General features: G+C 47.7%; 1 protein-coding gene across 1 annotated transcript in view; it reads right to left on the bottom strand.

The window, feature by feature from the left end:
• Positions 1 to 4493: 4493 nt before the first annotated feature.
• The window catches only part of TRIM44 (tripartite motif containing 44), an 82311-nt gene continuing 69797 nt past the window's right edge, over positions 4494 to 17007 (bottom strand). Inside the window, 1 exon segment of the mRNA XM_036326176.1 lies at positions 4494 to 5239. Within this exon segment, the coding sequence (XP_036182069.1) occupies positions 5212 to 5239 (28 nt within the window). The 3' untranslated portion in view covers positions 4494 to 5211.

Raw genomic sequence — 17007 nt, forward strand, 5'->3', positions numbered from 1 at the left:
CCTCCGAAGTCTGTGCGGTCCCCAGCCGACTACAGAGGTCTGACAGACATAGGTTTGTTAGAAGGAAATTTAAAGCAGGGTTCATAAGCTACAGCTCCTCCACACACACCTGCTGATGGGTTTTAGGTTGAATTTTTAAAAATTGAACTTTAATGCCTTTAGGCAGGATTTGAAATTTCTAATTCTCACAGTATCGACCGTCTTGGGTTTCACAGTTTGCCTCTGAGAACCTGACTTGGTTTCAGTGACACCTCTGGTCCTGATTTTACAGATTGGACTAGAATTGCTTCATTTACAACTTAGTCCTGTCTCCTCAGCAATTTTATCAAATGTGTATTCCACACAAACGATGTTGCTGGCCTCACTGTGATTTCCTGTGTGAAATTTTTTCCCCCCCTAGAAAATATAAAAAATTCAAGTCTGACCTGCCCCCTGGTTAATCCAAATTGTAAAGCTTTATATTCGAAAACCCCACTCAGGACCATGTATTCCTTAGGCTATAATCTCCTCTGCTCAGAAAATGTAACCGGGGCAGGGATTATTTTACTTTGAGAAGAAGCCACATCAACATCTTGCTAAGTATAATGACTTTCAGTCTGCCCTTTGCCACTTGCCCGAGCTCTCCTAAGCCACTCTAGAGAAATCAGGAGTAAATGGGACTCCCACACCTGGGGACCAGAGTGCCACAGCACCAGCAGGCCCACAGTTAAACACGTGGACTATCATGAATACCACCCCCAGCGGGTCCTCTGTGCCCAACTCTGAGAGACAGATGGTATTTCCAGTAATAGTTTATTGATTTCCAAATGCACAGGGGCGCTGAGTCCAAACATCCTGGGATGGCGGTAAATCGCTCTTACAAAATAATTTACAGTATGAAGATGATGTACTGAAACATTAACTCAAACGAGTGGTTCCCTTGAAAGATTGAGTGCTCCCTTGTTTAACGTAAAGGGGGGAGGGGGACGATGCGTAAGGAGGGATGGGACTGCACAGGACAACAGGCAGAGGACAGCAGGTCGTGTTCTCCCCCCCAGGCAGTAGTGCCTGTCACAGTAGAGAGACCCGTCAGGCTTAGCTCCCTTTAAGTATGAATCTATTGTCCCCTCAAGGTCACATCACACCCAGCCCGGGCTCTGTGGCACTTTTTTACACCAGTAGGTGTACGACTGTCTGAATTTCCATTTTCTTGCTCTGATGCATGTTCTGCGATTTCTAGTGTGTTCTCAGTTCCGAATGGCACTGTTTTACCTGGCAGGCCCCGGAGGGCAGAACTGCCTGGCCTTATGGCGCTTGGAATCGGCTGGGGTGAGCTAGGCACAGACAGTGCGATGAGAAGTCTCCCCAATGGGCCATCTTTTGCTCTCAGGGCTGGGCCGAGTCCATCCACAATGAGATTTGTTCTTTAAATACAAAATCCCAGGGGTGCTAGGCACATGGGAAACATTGCAACGGATTTTCTTATCAAAAAGCACTGAGCAGCCATCACACGAGTGTGGGGTTTCAGGCACTGGAGGAGAACGTTTTCTGGTGAGAAGAGGCCTCGGGGCCTTGCCTTTCCTACCGGTTGTGAATTTGGCAGCTGTGCCCACAGGCTGACCGGAGGGGTCAGACTCTCGGAGCCCCAGAATGGGTTGGCAGACTTCCCTTTTCACTAGGCCACCCGGAGCAGGGCTGCCACCCGGGCTCAGTGCTTTAGGACCTGGCAACCCCTGCCGAGGAGCTGCTCCTCCTGTTGGCATCCTGTCAGCCCCTCAGCTCCGACTGCCTGGTGACGTGTAATCAGGGCTGGCGGACACCTTTGCGGGGGCCTGCGGAATGAGGGGCTGCTTTGAATTCCCTTTGTTCTTAAATTATGTGTGTGTGCATGTGTGTGCGTGTAGGTCCATACACATACACTTACCTTTATGTCCACACGCATACCAGGGGTCAGCAAGGCTCAGTGGACTATGAATGGCCGCCCCCGCCCAGGCACAGAGCTGGCCAAGGGGACTGAAACATGATGGCCTCCCCCTTCACTGCTGCTGAGAAGCTGTGTACTCTTGAAGGCCCGGAAATTCTTAAGGGAGACACTCCTGGGGGCGGGCTTAAATGGCTTAAATTAGCAACTCGTACTTAATGCACCCGCTGAAGAGGAAAAAGGGCAGCTTTGATGCCTTTTCTGAGCCCAAACCACAGCCATACAATGTAATTCTGAAAAAGACGTCATAAAGTGGGTGGTCGCATTGCAGGGGTGTGTGTGTGTGGGGGGGGGGCGGGGGGGCGCTGCCGCCTTTCGCCCTCTGTACTGAGATGGACCATGGGCCACAGAGTTAGGGAGAGCTGGGCTCAAAACCCGGCTCCAATATTTCCTAGTAGGGCAAGGCAAGTGAGTCTTCCACTCCCAATCGGCTTCGTCATCTGGGAACGGGGGCCTAGTACAGGGCCTGGTCCATAGCTGGTCCCCAGTATAGGTTATTTCCCTTCCTGGTTGTCAGAGCTGAGACTCCAAGCATTTCTTGGAATGGCACTGAATTTAATGACATCAAATAAAAACAAACACACCCTCCCCGCCCCCCGTCAGCGTCCAGACGCCGGGTATTTGGAAGGCAGCCAGGCATTGGTGTTAGGACCCAGTTCATGCTGAAGATGCTCATTAGCTGCCTGGCAGCATGACTCTCCTGGGTTTCCGCAGAGCCTGAGGCAGTCAGGACAGGACTTGGAGCACACTGTGTAGGACCTGCGGGAGGGAGGCCTCCCCACGCTGGGGCTCACGGTGCCTGCAGCTGCAGCTCTGGGAAGCCGGTGCCGCTGCAGGAAGCATCCTCATTCCGGTGTTGGCAACGCTGGCGGCAGGAACTCAGGAGCCTGGCAGACGCCGCTGCACTGGTTCATGCTTCCCTGCTTAAAGTTTTATCAGGTGCTGAGGACAGCAGGAGCCCACAGAGTGAGTCTGAAATCCTCTCTAAATAAAAGCAGAAGTGCTTTCCTTGAGGACTACAGGGATACGATAACTCATGGAGACAGGCTGGCATGCATTTTCACATTTCCGTTCATATCCTCTGCATAAATGCTTGGGTTTCCCAAATACTGATTTAAAGTAACGTGGGATCAGGTACGAAGAGGCCAGAGTTCTGTCCATTGCTGAGACAAGGCTACTATGTAAAGATTGAAAAAGAATTACTCAGAGAAGATAACACGAGTTCCCACATCTTAATCGTCTGGTTTTTAAACTCTTATTTTAAGAGAGGCCATTGGTTTTTCTTTAAGGGGCGTTTCGTCGGATGGGTTGGAGCTGTAATCAGTGTTATGTGGGATTCTCTGGCCTTTGCAGGCAGACAGGTATAGCGCCATTGTCTTGGCCATTTGTTGGCTACTAGTTTGAGAAAAAAATACCCTTTCCCGCCCCCTTAACCGTCCAAACTCCTCTCAAATTTATAAATAAGCCCTGACATAGTTAGTGAGCTAGGATAACCCTAACCCAGAAGTACACATGCCTGGTAGCTCCTGGCACCAAAGGAATGGTTGGTCATTGAGTAGCATGCACAGAACTGAACAATGATATACATAGGATTCCTACAGCACATAAGTATTGTTTCTGCCTCAAAACCATACTATGCACACAAAAGTCAGCAGGCCCCAAAGCTACGTAATGGGCCCAGGGATCAGGCAGGCAGGCAGCAGGCAGGAAGAGGGGCTTCCCCAGGGTAGGCTCCTTGAGTGCCTCAGAGGCACCAGAAGTGTACGCCCCAGTCAGCAGGAGCCCCAGCGACACCAGGATACAGGTCCAATGGTCCTTCTCAGAAATGAAGACCAAAGTGCCACTAAAGGCCGAGGAGAGGGAGCACCCACCCCACCTGCAAATGAGAATTTCCTGTGGAGGCTCCCCTTTTACCTTAACCATGCTGATATGTACAGAACTCTACTTCATGCTGTAACTGTTTGTTTTACCTAAAAATAAGGTCACCCCCTGATTCCAAACTATCTAAGTAAGATGGATGCTGCAGAAGATGCAGGTGTTTTAGCAGCGTGGCATTCCCTAGGACATCACTGCTCATTTGAGCATGAAAACCTGGCTGTGAGGAGCTGGGATCTGGGAGCATGATGTGTCTGCTCACGTGACTAGAGAGGAGGTTTCGGCGGGGAGATGCTCCAGGGAGAGCTGGCTGGGAGTGCACGGGCAGAGGGGCTCCGGCTGCCATGCAGGGAGGGTATCTACTGAGAGACAAAGCTCAGCGCTCCATTCAGTACATCGTGAGTGACAAGAACTCTCCCCACACTGCATTTAAGCCAAATTAGGCTGTGTGTGTGTGTGTGTGTGTGTGTGTGTGTGTGTGTGTGTGTGTGTGTGTGTGCGCGCGCGCATAGAGCAAAAACCTACATTGAAAATCCCCACTTGGTAATACACATCCCAGCCTTTCATGTGACAAAATGCATCAAATCTCAGAACTCACCCAATCATTCAGGTCCATCAGATCCTTCAGTGACTGTTTTAGAAACTCAGACAATTTGGGTTCAGAAAACTGATTTCAACGTTTAATCAGATCTCTTTGGTCCTCTTTTTTTTAATGTTATTTCCTTTCTAAGTCTTCAATCTTTTTTTTTTTTTTTTTCATTTCCACAGCACTGGATTATGAATCTGAAGTCCTGGATAACCTCATGTACTAAAAATATCTCTATATATGTCTGAATTTTAACTCTTTCTCCAACCCTGTCTTTAAACCATCCATCTTATTTCAAGAAACCACCTTTTCACAAATGCACTGGACTTTTAGAGATGATTTATGTGGTTCCAGCCCTACTCTGCCCCATTTATTTCATGCTCCAATAGGAATAAGGTGGCAGGTAGGGAAAATATTCTGACTGCCCTTCAAGGTTACTCCAGAGTCTTCCTAGTGAGGAGGTATGTCTGGGTCCCTAATATTCCAGGGGCTGGCTTTCTTAGTTCAAAGCAGCCATGGAGGGGCTACCTGAAGGACCCTTCCCAACTGCTCCTGATTGATCAAAGGGGGACTCTTCCTTAACCCACCACGACACAAGAATGAGAAGCACACCGTCAGCGAGCATGAAACGGGCATCCCCGGAGAGCTATGTGCCTGCTGAGGCCTGGGGACGTATGGGTGGAAGGACATTGGTTGCCGGGCAGCTTTCACAGAGTCAGAAGCCGTTACATACACGCTGTCACACACACACAGGGGGAAGGAATGGTTCTCCGCTGGGGATGGCGAGCCTTCATGTGTCCTCTTCGTCACTGGCCCCACTGCAAAGGAAAGGAGATCAGGTGAGGCAAGACATCACAGGGGGGAGGTGACCGAGGCTGCGGCTGAAGGCACAGGCTCTGTGGTCAGACCTCGGGTTCCAGCCCTCACCCTGCCACTGCTGGGCGCTGCACGTGGCCATGGGCAAGCTACTTATCTCTCTAAGTTCCGATTTATCTGACTACAGGGATAATGGTGATGATAAAACCTACTTCCTGGATTCTTGGAGGATTAAGTACAATAATACACATAACATACACAGGGCCACAGCAAGGAAACAGCTATTTAAATGAGCAGGGGTGGCTCAGAATCGTTCTTTAAACTTACTTGGCAAAGTGAATTGCTAGTAAAAATCAGGAGTCTGGCTTCCCCTAAGCCTTAAGCCATATACTATTAGGAAAGAAAGACAACAGGAAACTGTCATCCTGCTCTCCTCTCACGGAATCCCGCCAAGGTTTCAGTTCATGCCACGGACAGTCACCCGACTCAGACGTCACCGCTTCAGAGGGGGTACTGCACCTAAGTAGGACCCTGATGATTCTTCATCGCCACCTTATTTCTTTCGTAGCCCTTATCACATCCTGTAAAGTATTTGCTATTTACTCTCCCGTCTACCACCCACTGGAGCATGAAAGAGTAGAAATACAATCTATTCTATTAACTACTGTTTCTCTAACACTAATAATGCACTGGGCACGTAGAAGCATTCAATTAACAGTTGTTTTTAAAAAGTGAGTAAGAAGTGAACACAACAGGAAGAAAGGGAGGAGAGAGAGGGAGTTGAAGGGAATAGTCAGTCATCCTAGATGGCACTGATACTTCAGTGGCCAAACCATGAGCTGTGTCCCAGAGGATGGCGGGGGGCTCAGCTGCTCAGGGGTGGACCTCCCTGGCTTGGTGCTGGGCGAGAACATGGCTGAGACAGGGGCTGGGGCAGGAGGGCAGGGCCAGAAAAAGAAGGGGGACAGGAGCAAGCACTCTGAAAAGGGCAAAAGCAGCAAACTCACCCAGTTCCCCGTCCTGCACTTCTCAAGGCCACAGCCAAAACTCACAAGAGCCAATCGGCGCGGTGCCTGAGTGGCGGGGGCACTGAGCCAAGGCCTCCTCACCCTCTGCCACGCCCCTTATGATCCTAGGATGGAGGGGGCTGTTATTTTTATTAGCCCTTTCCCCATCTGGACACAGTGGAGCTCTGAGAGATGTAAAATCCTCGATCACAGAGCAAGGTCTGTGTCCCCTGGATAAAGTCTGAAGTAGTCAAGTCAGGGAGGTTGGAAGGGAGGTAAAATCTTCCTCTGGTAGAGACAGGGGCTACGTAAGGAAGAGGACAGGCTTGGGGCGCACCAGCTCCCAGCCATAACCTCGAGAACGTTACCTCACAAGGGACTGTCTATATCTGTATCAAATCTGTGCTCTTTTACATCCATCTGGGAAAGACTTTAAGGGAAAATATCCTAGGCAACTAACTTGGAGTACTTTGGCTCAGGGCGAAAATATTTCAAGACGTAGCCTGACAATAAGCTAAGTGTACTCTGGGAGCCCAGAGAACCAACTGGGCAGCCTTTACTATCCAGATCCCTCCCGTTTCCGCTCCTTTTCCCTGACTGTTGTCCAATCACAGGATGGAGGGAGCATGCTGGGAAGGGCGGGACCGTGAACCAGCGCTAAGGAGCCACGTGTTTGGTGACATCTGTCCCAAGGGGAACAAAAGGTCTTTTATGCAAGCTTCTCACCAGAATCAAGGCACAGTTGGAACTGGCATCATAATCCACCCTCCCCCCCTTGGTATTATATCGAAAGCGAGCTCTTATTGTTCTCTTGTCAATGCCCTTCAACTATGAGAGCCTAGCATGGTGACTGTGCCCTTAAGCTGTAGTTCACGGTCAGCATTCTTCACTCGAAATGCACAAAGGGTTCATGAACCCACTGAAATGGTATACAACATTTGCCTATGTGTTCCTTTGTCTGAAAGAGGTCACAATTTTCATCATATTCACAAAGAGGTCAACAACCTCCTCCCCCAACCCCCCATCCCGACCCCAAATGAGTATAATGAAATTATAAGTGAGTGCTTTTTGTGTTGCCAGGTTCTTTACTCTATGACTCCTAGCACTGGCTCGGGGTAAAGGTCAGAAGCCACGACTGATGAAATCTTTTCTCATTATCCTAAAAGAGATCTGTTCTTGGGTCTGAAGGATATAGTTCATCTCATAGTTTAAAAGCATGAGACCTTGAGATCCTGGCATATCGCTGATTGATTCTTTTACTTGCTAAATATTTATTGACAGTCCACTGTGTGTAGGCATGATGCCAGGCACACCAATAAGTAAGAGAGACACAGCAATTGCCCTCCTGGACTTGACTTTACAGCCTGCTAAGTGAGGAAGAGAGACAGAGATGGGCAGAGACAGAGATAAAATATATTTTCCAGAATAGCATCTTCAAACAGAGCATATTTGTTTTCACAATTTAATTAATCACCTGTCTTCCTTTGCGTGTGGTCTTTCCTGGAGGGTTAACAATATAATCATCTCCTAGTGCTCCTTCACTTGTTTAGAAGCTGGTCTGTGCTCATAAGATTTTATCTTAAAATAGTCTACAAAAGTCTACTTTCTCCAAGGGAAGTGGCCAGACTTCCACCTCAGCCATTCACCGTCCTCCTCTGAAACTTTTACCAATCACACTTCGATTTGTAATGGGAGTGGTACTCAGAGGTTATTTTAATGTCTGTTTTGTTGTTGTTTGAAATGAACTAAGGGTGTTAGATAGACAGCTCCTTCTGTAGTTGGCATTGACCACCGAGGGAGGCAGCATTATCTAGTTGCTTTGAAGTCATCAGGCTGAGCTTGGTTTAAAACTGAGCTGAACTGCCGAGCTGCGGGACTGTGGGTGAGGGACTCAACCTCTCTGAGTAGCACTCCCTCTAGAGCAGTGGTTCTCAACCTTCCTCATGCTGCGACTCTTTAATACAGCTCCTCATGTTGTGACCCAACCATAAAATTATTTTTGTTGCTACTTCATAACTGTAATTTTGTTACTGCTATGAATCGTAATGTAAATATCTGATATGCAGGATGTATTTAGGCGACCCCTGTGAAAGGGTCGTTCAACCCCCAAAGGGGTCGCGACCCACAGGTTGAGAGCCGCTGCTTTAAGGGTTGTTGTAATGAGATGGAAGGTACTTTTTTAGGATGAAAAATGCCAGGTGAAATATATATTTCACAGGTCCTTTCATAATCTGCTTTTCCTCTCAACAGTCAGGATTGCTATAGAAAGAGAAGGAAATACAGACACTGGGCTTGTCTCTCAGGCCTCACAGTGCCTGTACCTCTGTAGGCCTGCGAAGATGCCTCTAAGACAGTGATGGCGAACCTTTTGAGCTCAGCGTGTCAGCATTTTGAAAAACCCTAACTTAACTCTGGTGCCGTGTCACATATAAAAATTTTCTGATATTTGCAACCATAGTAAAACAAAGATTTGTATTTTTGATATTTATTTTATATATTTAAATGCCATTTAACAAAGAAAAATCAACAAAAAAAAAATGAGTTCGCGTGTCACCTCTGACACGCGGTCATAGGTTCGCCATCACTGCTCGAAGAGAAGCTCGGGTCTCTAGCGCTGCTCAGGTCCACGCTCTGATCTCCATGCATCTTGCAACTTGTCTGCCATGTTTAAAGGCGGCTCCCCGTCTTGCACACCACAGGGACTGTGTGGCGGCCTGTTTCTGTGGAAGATGGAGAGGCACCAGCAGGCCTGTTCAGGCAGCACTATTGCACAGGGAGATCCTTGCACAGAAGTAGCAGGCAGCGGCTTGTTTGCCTGCCTATGTCCCATCTGTTCTTAGAATGCCTTTCTTTAGGACAGAGTCTTCTGTTGCTACTGCTGTTGGATTTATATGGAATCATTTCCAGCCTTTTTTTTAATGAAAAAAGTGAGTTTTTCCATTTTGCTGAGCTGTACTTTCTGTAACAAACAAGTATTGCTTCTATAAAAAGAAAAAAAACACACCTTATGGTGTTATCCACCAGTGATAATCAACATTAACACACTGCAATAGATTTATCTATACCCCCATGCATATATAAAAATAGATATTTCACAGGTTTTTTTCATAATCTGCTTTTCCACTCAATTATCAATGATGAATACCTTCCTTATCAAGAATAATATCTCTATCAGATTATGATTCATGATTGAATTGTCTGGATTTACTTTACCTGTCCTAGACACAAATTATTTCCACCTTTTCATCTTAACCACACCTCTGGGACACACATCCATGTGGATGATTTTTTAGGTTTACCCTTAATTATTTCTCCCAAAAAATTCCCAGAAGGGAAGCTTCTGGGTCAAGGGTATGGTCGTTTTTTGTTTTAATAAATTATATTCTATAGGATAGGTTAAAGTTTACAGAAAAATTACAAAGATAATACAGAAGGTTCTAATATCCACGTTCCTCTGTTAATATAGAACATTTGTGGTATATTAGTATTAATTGAATTTTATGTTTTATTCAGATTTCCTTGGTTTTTCTCTAGTGTCCTTTTTCTGTTCCAGCTGTCACCCAAATACCACACTACTTATAGTCATCAGGGGTCCTAAGGTTCCTCTTGGCTGTGATGAATTTCCAGACTTTCTTGGTTTTGATTACGGTGACAGTCTTGAGGAGTACCAGTCAGGTATTTTGTAGAATGTCACTCAATTGGGATTTGTCTGATGTTTTTCCCTTGATTAAACCATAGCTTTGGGCCTTTAGAAAACTGCAGAGGTAAAGTGTCATTCTCCTCATGTCATATGGAGGGTACATATTATCAATGTGACTTAGGGTTGTTGATGTTGACCTTGAACACGGGCTGAGGCAGTGTTTGTTAAGGTTTTTCCTGTGTAAAGTTACTTTATTTCCCTTTCCCATATTGTCAGGAGTTACCAGGAGCTACCTGCATCTAAGGAGTAGGGAGTAAGGAGTTACATTCCCCCTTGTGTTTGAAGGTAGGCTATCTACCTAATTATTTGAAATTCTTCTGAACATGAGATTTGTCTCTTCATTTATTTACTTACTAGAGGCCCGGTGCACCAATTTGTGTACAGGTGGGGCCCCTTGGCCTGGCAGGCGATCGGGCCTGATTGGGGCCATCTAGCCCAGTCCCAATTGTGGCCCATTGGCGCCGGCTGGCTGGGGGGGAGGGACCGCACTGACCACCAGGGGGCAGCTTCTGCATTGAGCGTCTGCTCCCTGGTGGTCAGTGTGCGTCACAGTGATTGGTCGACCGGTCATTCGGGTGACTGGTTGTAATGGTCGCTTAGGCTTTTATATAGAGTCAATCAGTTATTTATATTGGGATGGACTCGTGGACATTTATTTTATACTTTGGGTTATAATCCAGTACTTCTTTATTTATTTTGTTTCTGAAACTATTTAGCTGGGCCTTTGGGAGCTCTTTCATCAGCTCTGGAGGCCCCTGGCTGTTCCTCCATCAATGTGTAGTTGGTTTTATTTTAAGGGTTTTATTTCTTGAGCACTTTCTTACTTTCTGGCACTACAAAATGTTCCAGGCTCATCCTGTATATTCCCTACCCCAGTCCTAGAATCAGATGGTTGGTTCACCAACCATCCAAGGACATATATTTTTAAAGGTGTCTCATATAGTATTGTTCAGCTGCCCCCAGAAATCATCTTATCCTCATTTATAATCATTACTCATATAAGTATGAGCATGGGGATGATACTGTGGTTTATATGTGTCTCTCTCTTTTCTGAAATAATTTCCATGTTATTTTCAGTTTCCTGTTGAATTTCAAGAGGTGACTAAGCTTTCCAGCTCCTCGGCCTTTTTGTTGGCTTCCCCATCTTCCCTTCCTCCCCAGCACTGATGGATTTCTCACAACCAAGGACCTCCTGTGGTGGGGGCTGAGAAGAACCTTCCCAAACCCTCACCCCCTGGGCCCAGGTCACTCGAGGGGCTGGGGCTTGGGAAGCAGAAAATAGCTTCCCTGCTTACTTTCTGTACCTTCAAGAAATCCACCCGACCCAGTTTCCTCATCTTTTCTTGGCAAGTGAATAATAGAAACCAAATCTTTCTCAAGCAGTTTTCTCCCACAGAAATCTTAAACATAAGCCTGTTGCCTCAGCTACTGTATCTTACCCGATACCACAGGAAGAGGGGGAAAGGATCAATAGACACACTCTCTTCACTCATCTCTAATCTCTTTATGAATGGTAAGCTTTTATTTCTTTATCTTTTTTTACCATGTCCCAGATTAGTTCTCAGTAGCGCTGAGTCCCATGATGACCTTGAATTGAGGTCCAGACGTTGTAGAAAGCTGGAAATTGGAAGCATACCAACTCTCAAGACCTAGTGCTACTTCTCATATCGCACAGGGTTCTGAATGTGGATTTAAGAGCTAGAAACACCTAGGTTTATGTCACAGCTTTGCCATTTACTAGCGGTGGGATTTTGAGTTTGGTGTTTCTGCCTGGAAATGGAGGACAATTTAGGACCTCCCTGGAAGAGTTGCCGGGAGCATTAAACGAGGATTCATGTAAACAGAGCGCTTGGCTAGGTACCTGGCACATAGAAAAAGCTCAGTAAATTTTATAGTTATTTAGTAACATCGCATGAAGAAATCAAAGCTAAGAGGCTGAAAGTCATACAGCGAGTGGGTGGCACAGTGAGATAAACTGGAAGTCAGAATTTCTGGCTCCTGAATCCACCATCATACGTGCAAGCCCCATTTCTCTAAGAACGCCACTCATTCACAAGAGAGAAGGGCTAACCCTGCTGTTACACAGGCACAGTAGGCCTGCTGTCATTTGAATGGGTTCATTCCTTCTCAAGTCCAGTCCATTGGTATTTGATAATAGGCTATTTGTTAGTAACGACAGTAAATTATTAAGTGGTTTATATGTGCCAACCATTGTGCTCAACTCCTGGACAACACATCTCCCTCTCCCATTGTGTCCGCTGGCAGGTTCTGCTGACTCGATGCACAGCCATCCCATCCATCCATCCCTCTCCCCCACTGCCGCCACCACCACCTCCTGCTTGAGCTACGGCAATTGCCTTTTGACTGGTGACTTCCTCCTCCTCCTCTTCACTTCACTACTGTCTAGTTTTCAAACTGCACTCAGAGTAAGATTTTTCAAATGGACAACGGATTATGTTACTGCCCCACTCAAACATCGTGCAATGGCTTCCAAGAACTTTAGAATAAAGCCCAAGGCCCACAAATCTCCACCTGACTTGTCCCCTGCCTACCTTTCTATCCAGTTTCGTGCCACCTGCCAGCCACACTGGTTTTATTTCTGCCCCTCAGATACGCAGAGCTTGCTTGTTCTTGCATCAAGGTGTTTGCATTTTCTGTTCTGTCTCAAAAGCTCTTCTCACAGTTTAGAATGACGCGTGCCTTAACATTCAGGTCTCAGCTCCAATGTCACCTTCTCAGAGGCTGGCTTTCCCTCACCCACCCCTGCACTACATTAGACTGTTGTATCATCTTCACAGCTCTGACCACTCTCTACAATTACTTTGAGATGGTTAGGGTCCTCAACGATTTTGTTCCCGCTATGCCAGCAGTACCTGATAATGTGCCTGGCACCAGTGAAACCTCAACAAATATTTTTTGAATGAACAAGTGAATGATCAAAACAACCTGCACAATATTTTATTGTTCTAGAAACCTTGCAAGGCGTCCCAGGCAAACAGTGGGCAGTTTGCTGGTCTTAGACATACTGCTGAGTAACCTCATGGACAGCTTACTTGCAGGGGTGAGCCCAGGCTCCGTTTAGTTTCTAACAGTCACTGCAATAACCAGGCACGTAGAACCACAGGGGGCACCAGGTGTGGATTAAGTTGCTGTATCATGAACAGCGATGGCTTTTACAAGTGACTAAGCCTCACTGGTAAAGGATGGGCGTGTCTGATGAACAAGGAGTTCTGTGTCATGGAGGGCAAAGCAGAAGCAAGTTCATGTCCAGCCCTCCCCAAGCAAGGAAACCTGAAGAACCAATTCACCTCCATGAGGAATGTTCTCATCTGGCTTCCTTATACAACAGCTGCACTTTTGGCAGCTTCCAGCCCTGCTCAGTCCAGCTGTGAACTGTGCTCAAGGCCTGGATTCCAACACTTTAACCATCCACCCCTCACCCGGACGGAGAGAGAGAGGTGAAGATAGTATCAACTCATCCAGACCAAGACGGAGGTAAAGGGATACCTATTCCTTGCTCCCCTCCACTCAGACGAAACGCCAGCTGCAGCTTGGAGGCAGAGGTGGGAGAGCTGTGTTAGTTACTGTGGTGGCAATGACAGTAGGGACAGAGGGGAAAGTGCACGACTGAGAATCAGGCATGGCTTCATGACTCCATTGCAGCACACATTAGCAGTCAGATGGTTTCCATGTCTGTAAGATGAGGATAATGGCACATTGAAGTACTCATTAAATGCACGCTGTTATTATCTGGTGGGCACTGAGCTAGTCACATCACCAATGTTTTCACATTCCATTTTCTTTTAAAATATTTTTATTGATTTCAGAGAGGGAAGGAGAGGAAGAGTGAGATAGAAACATCAATAATGAGAGAGAATCATTGATCGGCTGCCTCCTGCACACCCCACACTGGGGATCGAGCCCCACAACTGGGCATGTGCTCTGACCGGGAATCGAACCGTGACCTCCTGATTCATAGGTCTACGCTCAACCACTGAGCTACACCAGCCAGGCTCACGTTCAGTTTTCATAATCATCATCCTGTGTAGTAGCATGAACACTCCATTTTACAGATGAAGAAAACGAGGAGCAGAGAAACGAAGTGACACCCCAGCCCCAGAGCGAGGCAGAGCGGGAAGTGCAGCCAAGGCTGGCCCTTGTGTTTCACCCTGGGCAGGGGGCCCAGGAGGAGTGCAGGCAGCACATGGGAGGCTTGTGAGATGAGCCTGGCCGCATTGGTCCAGCCAGCTTGCTGGTAACGCCACATTACCAGGAGCACAGACGGTAACCTCTGCTGATCGCTAAGGACTTTTCCAAAGACTTGGCTGACTCCAACTCCACTTGGACCCCGATTACTAGAAATCTTTCTCCCTGCAATGGAGGATCCCAAACACCTGTGACTTTCCTGTAGTAACCTGGCTGTGGGACGGTATCATTTCCATCAGGTTCTCACCTGTGTTCTCTGGGTTCCTGCAAAGAGTCAGACAAAAGAGCCTGCCGCCAAACCCTCCCCCTGGACTTAGGACATGGTCTCTTTGGGTCAGACAGGTTTCAATGTCTATCTCATCTGTCCTGAGAGGTGCCCAGGCCTCACTCTTTTAATTAGGCTACACAGAAAATACTTTTCAAGGCTTCAGCTGATTTCCACTCCGCTCACTAGAGGAGAGAATCTGACTTCAGTGGAGATGATGCCCTCTATCTGCCTTCAGGGAACAGAGATGAAGGTGGTCTGTGGATCCCTGCCTGGCCCTTGCAGCCCCCGGGGCTCAGGGATTCAGCAGCCATAGCGTGACTGCACTGTAACTGTCAGCCTTTGGAGGCTGAATCTGTGTCTCACACACCATTTTGTCCCCAGTGTTCGGCAACTTGCCTGGCACTTAGGATGTGTTTGGTGGCTGACATGCAGGATCTCTCACAGCCTGACTGGGCCTGGGGAAGGGGCTGAGCTGGTGAAGTGAAAGGTGGGGCAGGAAGCTGACTCTTCTAGGAAAGTAGACTGTTCTCCCAGGAGCACTGAGAGCTTTCCATTTGGAGACCATCTGACGGAAACAGTGTGATCGGTTAGGGTTATCCACTTCGGAGTTCAGACCAGGATTCCCATCCCGGCCCTTCAGAGCTGGCTGACTTTGGCAAAGCTTTTTAATCTCTCAGAGCAGTAGTTAGTCTCCGAATCTGTGAAACACAGTCATGGTTCATTCACACTTTCAGTGACTATCTTACAATGTTCACGGAGCACCAAGAGTATGTCAGCACTGCAGCAGGTGCTGGCAGGGCAGCAGTGAGCAACACTGGCAAGGTCCCTGTTCTTGTAGGGCTTAATTGCCAGTGAAGGCGGCAACTAACAAGTAAACAGATAAATCATTCCAGAGAGTGGTACGTTCTCTGGAGAAAATAAAGCAGGGTGCCGGGAAAGAGAAAGATGGCGCGTGTGTGTTGGGAGGCAACTCAGGAAAGGATCTACCTCTTAGGGTTGAGGACTAAATGAGACAATGAAGTGTAAAGTGTCTAACATACTTACTAACAAGTAATGAGCACTCAACCGACTTCAATTGCATGGCACTCTCATCCTTAGTCAGTGGCTTCTTTCACCTCACAGTGGCTGAGCCTCCATCACATGCCAGGCCCGGGAACATGGAGGGGAGTGGGATGGGCTCCCTCCCCGTAAGGGGCTTACAGTCTGGCATACAATATCTTGTCTGTGGTGTGAGAGAAGGAAGAAGTGGTACATCCCACCTGCAGAGTCTGGAAAGACACTCTTCAATGTTGGCAGGTGGGCTGGTATTTTCCCAGAAGACTACGGGGCCACAGGAGGGCGAGCCAGGTGGAGGGGACAGCTTGGACAAACCATTGATGCTGTCCAGGGAGCTGTGAAAGCTCAGAATGGCCAGAGATGGTGTGCGAAGGCACACCGATGGGAACAGTGTCTCGTCAGCAGGCCCGAATGCTCATCTCCACTAGTCGTGCTTGAAGTGTCTCCTAAGAAGATGGGGATGCGGATGGAAAGAACTGGGATGAGAAGAGCGCCCGGGCTCCATATGGTGTCTGCCGCAACTGCCAGCACTCCACGATGGGAACAAGGGCTGTGCTTAAAATATCCACACGCTTCTGAAGAACACGCCCCAAGGCAGCACAAACAGATGTTCCAGGGAAAAAAGAAAAACAAACACCCAGGGGTAACTCAACATAAAGCCTGCGTGGGGGGTAGGCAGGCATTGGCTGCTCCAATGTGATTCTATCATCAGCACGAGTCTGGGACTCAGCTTGGAGCAGTAAGCAGGTGCCAATGCGTGACACCGGTCTGGAGTGGACAGACACTTACTCGCAAGCCAGACTCACTTGTCTAAGGGTCTAAGGCCAGGGACAGTGAGAGGCTGATCTGGGAACAGAAAGGCGGTTTCCTGTGCCTACTTCATGCCTCAGGCATCTCTGCCAGCACATTTTCTCTGAGACTAGTGTAACCAGAGTGGACATTTGTGAAAGGGAACCATTTGGACTGGGGCCTGGTTCCCTGCCTGTTTATTACTCTGGCCTATCTCTGCCCTTGCAGTAAACATTCTTGCAGTACACGTTCTGGGAACAAAGAAAAGGTAAGAAAGCTATCCCTCCCCTCCAAATTCTGAAAGTTCATGATACAGCCACCAGGTCCGAACTGTAGGACTCTGCCCCTATGGGAAGGCTGCTTGATGCAGACAGCCGAGGAGATGAACATCACATCCAGTATACAATCAGCCAATCCTACTGGTATTGTCATAATTAGCTAGTTTATTAATATTAATAACAGGAAGAGAGCAAAGGGGAGGCCAGACATTATAAGCATGTTCACCTGGGACTTCACCAGGAAGCTACAGCTTCACACAGCATCGTTCCTCCAAGGTAATCAACACCTCTCCCTCTCCCCATCCGGTACTGGGTTACTGGGGGGAGACGGGGAGATAGGCACATGTGTAGTGAAGTCTGGGTGATGTAGGGAAGGTGCTTGCCTGTCAGTCTAGCCTGGAGAACAGTGGATTGGCTAGGGGTCAACCCCATCAGAAACGCACAGAATCTTGGAAGGTTAAAATCC

This window comes from Myotis myotis, unplaced genomic scaffold (genome assembly GCF_014108235.1).
Source record: "Myotis myotis isolate mMyoMyo1 unplaced genomic scaffold, mMyoMyo1.p scaffold_m19_p_10, whole genome shotgun sequence".
NCBI classification, from domain to species: Eukaryota; Metazoa; Chordata; class Mammalia; order Chiroptera; family Vespertilionidae; genus Myotis; species Myotis myotis.